The 7,049-nt window shown below is 41.6% G+C and overlaps 1 protein-coding gene across 1 annotated transcript in view; it reads right to left on the reverse strand.

Moving 5' to 3' along the window:
* Nucleotides 1-4,245: 4,245 nt before the first annotated feature.
* SEC24D (SEC24 family member D) overlaps nt 4,246-7,049 on the reverse strand; it is a 50,832-nt gene continuing 48,028 nt past the window's right edge. Inside the window, exons 19-22 of the mRNA XM_010293986.1 lie at nt 6,108-6,287; nt 5,390-5,581; nt 4,793-4,882; nt 4,246-4,386 (exon numbers count right to left, since the gene is read on the reverse strand). Coding sequence (XP_010292288.1) covers nt 4,246-4,386; nt 4,793-4,882; nt 5,390-5,581; nt 6,108-6,287 — 603 coding nt within the window. The remainder of the gene's footprint in view (nt 4,387-4,792; nt 4,883-5,389; nt 5,582-6,107; nt 6,288-7,049) is intronic.

Below are 7,049 nucleotides of genomic sequence, written 5' to 3' on the forward strand. Positions count from 1 at the left end.
CCTCACCTGGCCGGCAGGGTCCTGCACTTGACAGCGCTGAACTCCGCCTCCTGACAGCCGCTGTCACTCAAAGCAGAGCGTGCCGTCTCTTCAAAGCACAGAGTGGACTTGAAGGGAAGACACTTGCTCTTCCCCTAAGAAACTTAAAAGGTTTTTTTCTCTAAAACACAGATTCCTTTTTCTTTTTTGGAGGTTCAGGTTTGGACTGACTTGGACTAACATGATGGAATGGGCATGAAATGCAGTTCTGAATCGCATGGCCATAGCACACTTACTGTCTTACTCATGGAAGAGAGAGTGCTGTGTCTATACCGACACCTATTTTAACCTGTCTGAAACCAAGGAGCAAGTTGAGTAAATACAATTCTATTTTTTCATACTGGTTTAAATTTCCCAAATTATTCCTGGGAATAGGGAACAACTTTATTTTTCATCTCTGATAATGCACTCACTTTTTATGTCTGTAGTGGAGAGAGTGGTAATTCTGTGTGTTGTGCTTCATGGAAAGCAAGAAGTCATGCATTCATATGCAGCCCAGAATTTCTGCGTAGCTCTGGGTTGAGTTTTCACCCAGTGTCTGTTCATAGTAGCCTTGTTCTTTGGTAGGAAAAACCTGTTTCACTGCAGAGCTGTTGCAACGTAAGTAGTAGAAGGACCTCACTGGCGGTCGTATTGGGAGCGTGAGGCGATGTTGTAAGAGCGAGTGCTTCCTGAAAATAATCACCTGGGCAACGAGAGCGCAGTAATCAAACCGAGTGTTTTGCTTTGCCTGTGGACGTTATGTGCCTTGGAGATAGACTGTTGGTGGTCAGCTCCAGAGGACAGTGTGAAATGACAGCGATTCACTTTGGTACGTACAGGATTTGTTTTTAGCAAAACCGCAGCTCTGAACTTCTTGGTCAGTACTTGGTAGACTGAACAAACCTGGCTGCTGGAGTCTCAACAAAGTCTGAGGTGTGGCTTTTGGAAAACTGGCTTTTAAGTCCCATAATGTTTCTCTGTTGAAACCTAGCTTTTAAATAACCGTCCTGTAAAGTAGAGGATTATTAAACTTGTTTATCAAAGCTAATGTTGAAATATTTTTCTTAGTATTTTGTGCATTTGTTCTCCTTGAGGTGAGATTTTGGAACTACAAAGTTATACTGTGCTTTCTTCCCTACTGTTGCAGAAGAGCAGGCAGCAGCTGCTCTTTTGGTGCATGAAATCTTAGCATGGAAATTTTTGTTGGGTCTGGATAGCTTTGTGGCCTTGGCAGGGTGCTTGTCATGGGACAGCTGTGGTGCAAATGAAACTTGTCTGTTGATGTTTTGTTTCTTCCCTGTTCTGTTCGCACACCTGAAGTGTGACTGGGTTTGGGGGAGGGGCTGTTTTAAGGGTAGTGCTGGTTTGTCTGTCAGTGAAGTCTGCCAAAGGCTACCTGGAACAGCATCTAGGAGAAGTTACATGCCATGGTAAGAAAACTTTTTTGTGATTCTGCCCTAATTATGTTCTTACTCAAAAAGTAAATACTGGAGATGCTTAACCCTAGGAAGGTGGCTTTTGTGCCAGCGACAGATCTTTTTCTTTTTTTTTCAATTAGTAGAAGATGTTAATTCCCATTTCCCCCTTTTAATTAAATGTCCATAGCTGATAGTTCATTGCTCGGGCTATTCTTAACGGCTACTCTGGAGAGAAGACTCAAAAATAACTGGGTGAGATGTGCATCTGTATCAGTTTGCAGGAGTTGAGGTGCTGCTCCAGACTTCAGTCACTTGGGACATTAATTGCATGTGGTCTTGTGAAACAAACAAACAAACAAACTTCTACCAGAGAAATCCCTCTTGAGCCTGCAGAGCTAGGTTTCTTGTTTTTTTCCCCTCAAAGCTGAAGTAGCTCATGTAGCATAGGGCAAAAAAGACTGATGGGCCAGAGGGTGTTAGATTAGACTGATCTGGATGGGCCAGCTTCACCCGGGAAGCGCGATGTACGTGTTGTTAACAAGCAACTGGCTGTACTTTTTTAATTGAGGTTAACAGCCAAGGAAAGAGAACTTTCTACATGTCCTCTATGAAGAAAGATACCTGCCCGTTGTAATCGGAAGGTGGCGTTTCAGCAGTGCTGGATGGCCTGTAGGGGTAAGAAAGCAGTGCATGGGGGTGTGTGCCCAGAGGCTTGGTGTTGTGTGCTTGTGGTTGTGGGGGTGATACTTGGAGAATACTGTAGTGAGACGCTATCCCCCAGTCTGCCCCCAATTACATGGTAAAGACATCTGGTCCTTTTTTTTAATCACAGTTGCTTTGGACCATCCCTAAAGTGGTGTCTAGAGATGAAAAGTTTTTAATTTCATTACTGGTTGTCAGTGAATGTCTTTACAGTCAGAGTAGAAGGTGACCTACAGTGGTCTTTACTCATTGTGGTATGCATGGCATTGTTGATGCTGTGTAGCAGTAACAGTTGCAAACTTAACTTTGCCATGTCCCCTGGCTCCTGAGGTCAGTGTAACAAACTCTGTATGTTGCCTTGCTGTGCTTACAGGGAGAGGAGGTGCACGAACGCTGAAGCCACTTCTAGGCTTCATAGGTGCTGCTGTTTTAAGAGGTGTCGGACTGCTTCTGGCAGAGGTGGCTGATAGCATCAAAAAAACAACTTAGAAAATTTAGTAGATGAAAGAATAAAGTCAAACATGATTATATTTAATAATTGCTTATGCCTTTACACAAAGAGTTGCTGGTGTCATTTAACAAAGTACACTGACTTGGAATGGCAACAAATACTTTTTACAGGGTAACATCTTCAGCTAAAAAGTGCTCGTCTTGGCAGCTGAATTCGAGGATCCTTTTGTAACATAGCCACTTATTTTAAGAGCTCTCCGTCAATGCACAAGGAAGTAACTGTTTTGATACGCTGTCAAACCAAAAATATATGCATAATGGATACTAAAATGATTAACACTAAGTAGCAACACTGAAATGTTTAAAGGCACTTTTCTTTTTTCTTTTATGAGGCCCAACACTTATCCTTACTTTTGAGGGTTTTTTGCTTTCTTTGAAACACTGATTTTTGTAACAATAGCTTTTCAAGTTAGTTTGGAAAAGTTCAAGCCTCCCATGCATTCGGCCTAAGGATACAAAGAGGCTGATGAAATGTCTGAGGTAAACAGCTCTTTTAAAGACTCTGGTTTTCTAAATTCTACCTTAAATATTGATAGTAGCAGAGGCTTATTTTTTGAAGTGGTGACTGTTGAGTAAATCGGTCATGTGAGAGGAGGTCACTGTAATAGAACTGGTATTAAATGAGAGGCTTTCTTTTTATAGCACCGCAAATAACCTTTGGTTAATGTGTCAGCTGTCTGTCTTCAGTGGCAGGTCAACTGTAAATTCTGAGGGACAGATGTTTACCTAAGTTGTATTGGGAATATTCCAGTTAGTTAGTTAGCAAATGTATTAAGTAAAACGTAACATGTTCAGTGTTGAAAAAGTAATTAAATAGTATGCTAAAGTAATTGATGCCCTTAGGACTAGAGAATTGCACCATAAAAGTGTGGCATTATCTGCCAAACGTAGCAAAAGGATTGTTTGATTACTGTGGTCCATTGTCATTAAACTTACTTGAGTCCAGTTATAAACTGAGGCATTTTTGTGTCCTGGAGAACCCTGGGTGGGGAAGGTTACCCAGAGGTCTCTGTCTACAGACAGCAATGCTTGTCCCTTCCAGGAGCAAGGGGAGTATTTTTTAGAGATTAGCTCTACATGAAGGACATTGAAGTACTCAGACTGAACTACATGATTATTGCAAATCTGATTCAACTGTATGCCCCCACTTAGAAAAAGCAGCATTTTGTATTTTTTTTTTTCCTCTGCTGTATAGAGGTTTAGCATTTTTTCTGGCTCTCTTACAACTTATGACTAGCAAAAGGAATAGTTAACTTTTTTATTTAAAAAAATCTTTGTTTTCTAAATTGTATTTTAATAAATGCATACCATATGCTCTTAAGCATTGACAATTTGAAATCTGGCAGTTCAACTTGGAGAAAGAGTCAAGACTCCCAGAAGATTAATACCTGAGTGCAGAACTTCCTATTCTACAGCTTAGTAAGTAAGCAAGCTGAATACGCCTCAGTGAGAGGTTGTGTGAAATGAAACTGTACAAGAAGAGGACAGAAAAGGTTTGCTGAAGCAGAGCAGAATGCCCCGGCCAGCCTTCAGGCCCCAGTGACCGTCCCTCCTGCAAAATCAAAAAGAAACTGACAATGAGACTCGACTTTCCTTAACTGAGCAGCTGGCAGATCTCTTTGTGAACGCAGCATAAGAAATCCACATAAGAAGCTCCTCCATAGATACTCTTGTCCTCTACCAGGAACTGTCGGAAAAGCATCTCTGGCTGCTCACGTTGTTTCACTATAATCAGCTGAAAAGGTAAGAGAGATGTAGTTTTAGGATACAATCACAGTAAATGGCAGCATGGTTTTCCTGTATCTATTACTGTATGCTGTAGAGGAAGGGAAAAAAACCTCAAAACTATTAACTCTCCGCATTTCAGTAGCTGTAGTTATGAACACAGGAGAGAGGCTAGTGTGAATTAAGGTTTGTGGAATAAAATGGTAACTTTTAGACTTGACTATCTCTGAAAATCTTCTTTGATTAGGAATTAAGCATCTTTGAGATGCTTGTGTCTACAATGCATGCTGGAACTCGCTGATGTACAGGAACATTCCTGATGTGTAAAATCTGACAGCTAACCGCTAAGTTTTGTCAAAGCCAGTAGTGTTCTTTGGAACAGGTACGAGGAGCAAGTTGAGGCCGAGAGAAGTTACCTTCATGGTGTAGGGCTTTTGGCTCTGGATGTGCTCCAGTATTGACTTAAGTTTCTTAGAAAATGGATTGTCCAGGTCAGGCAGTGATGTCTGTTAAAATGAAAGCATGGCAGGTGGTTATATTCCAGTCACTTCTCATGTGAATTCCTACAAGACCAGCTTGCTGGTATTTATGATGCAAGCTACTGTGGATTTTGTTCTAAACTAGGAAATGCAGTCCCCTGCACAAAAGTATGTCTGTCATCTGTCTAAAATAATGACTACATGAAAATTTACTATCAGGAGAAACTTCAAAGGTGTTAAAGTGTTTTGTTCCAATTTTAGCAATACACATTCAATAGGACTTTAATGTCTGCAACAGTGAAAGTTTAAGAAGTTTTAAAATGTTGCAAAAGCTTTTTGCCCATAAGTGTTCAGAGTGTAAAAGCTTATTAAAGTTTTATGTATTGCTTCTGGTGTCTTAAAACTGTCTGCTCATTACTTGTTTCTGCTTTTAGCTGAATGATGACAATCCCACCTTGCCTGTTTCTCTGTATTAGCAGCCTTGTCTTACCAAATGATAAATTCTGAAAAAGAGACTAGTCTCCATCTACTCACAGCCTCCGTGCTGATGTGTGCAAAGGATGGCACGTTGAAAAGCCCTTGGATGAGCTCTGGGGGGGCACTGACTCCCAGCCATAGGAACATACTCAGACCATTGGCCAGAAGGAAGGCCCCTCCTTCTGAGAGACGCTCCTCAGAGCAGCGGACGGCAGCTGGGATACTGTCACTCTTCAGATCCAGGTTGTGCTGTGGGGCAAAAATACACAAGAGTTGCAGACTTGGTGACATCAGCTCTAACTAGATACTGAAAAGTAACTATTGAAAAGGTTTAGTATGGTGTGGTGGTTCCAGATTAGAGGAATTGGAAGTCGACCCTCCTCTTTGTCAGTTAATGTACTGTGTGTAAAGGAAGACCTGCCATAAGAGGGGAGACACCTGCACACCAGTGCTGATCTTTAGTAAAGCTGGCTCCTTTCATTAGCCTGGGCAAAAACCTTGTTAAAAGTACAGTGAGATTCTTAAAGGATGCTGATGTCAGTGGTTGACGATGGTACTTCCCCATTTTCCGTTAAACTAGAGCTTCTACCCTCCTCCTCAGTTTAGTTCAACTAGTAACTACATCACAGTAAAAATGTAATCCAGCATGGTAGTGTTAACATTTACCCAGCAGATAGATAGAATCTTTTCTGCACCTGCACAATTACAAAATTGCAGCATACTCAAGACAGCTTTACTGAAAAGAAGCATGCAGACTACATACATACATACTCACAATCGGCAGAAGCTGGGGATAGAACAACAATTGTGTGTCAGCCACCCCCATGGACATGACCAGCTGGCGGTGGTAAGCTCTCTCATCTGTTGGAATCTCTGGTCTGCCAGTGAGCACGCAGCTCTTCAGCAGGCAGTTCATGTACACTGGCAGCACCTTCATTGCCTCCGGAAGGATGAGCTGAGGGGTAGAGAAAGCTTGTTATTTAATATAGCCCATGCGCAGGGGAGTGAGAGCTGGACTCTGAAGCACTTCAATAAACCACTGCTTGTTTTCTTTGGTTAAAGAGGAGAAAACCTAAAAAACTTTTTTAGATGTGCTGTTTCAAACCGGATGGGCCAGCTCTGTGTGGTTAAATGCATTTAATAAGAATCTAACAAATGATTTGCCCTATAGACGGTAGTCATCTTCTTTGATGCTGTCCTCTCCCTGTAACCCGTGCTCTTTTTTTTTAGGCACTAAATTAAAGGGGAGCCACATAGGAAAAGTGGGTGTCTTTTCTCTGAACAGTTGAGGAGGGAAATGAAGGTCCACAGTAAGTGTCTCTTTGGTCCTCACTAACATTAGACTTCATTGCCCAGACTTTTGCTTATTGGAAGCATTGCATGGTATGTAAAAGTCTTAGCCTTTCTCCATGTTGACTTGCCAAGACATAAGGGTGAGTAATTTGAAAGGAGGCAACCATTGCTTTTACTGGAGCATTGACTTTTAAGTCAAGTCAGTCATATAATTAGAATGTGCTAATACTTCTAGTCTATATGTTACATTCAAGCAGGACAAGAAAGAAGTGCAAAATACAGTTTACAGGAGATCAGAGAAACCAATCTAAATCCCATGCCTCCAAAACTGGCAGAAGCCTTTGGCCTTCCTGTTAACTTCAGCATTAATGTACAAAATTGCCAACTGTCATTCAAAAAAGTGGCAGCAACCCAACCATTCCTG

This window comes from Phaethon lepturus, unplaced genomic scaffold (genome assembly GCF_000687285.1).
Source record: "Phaethon lepturus isolate BGI_N335 unplaced genomic scaffold, ASM68728v1 scaffold15309, whole genome shotgun sequence".
Lineage (NCBI taxonomy): Eukaryota > Metazoa > Chordata > Aves > Phaethontiformes > Phaethontidae > Phaethon > Phaethon lepturus.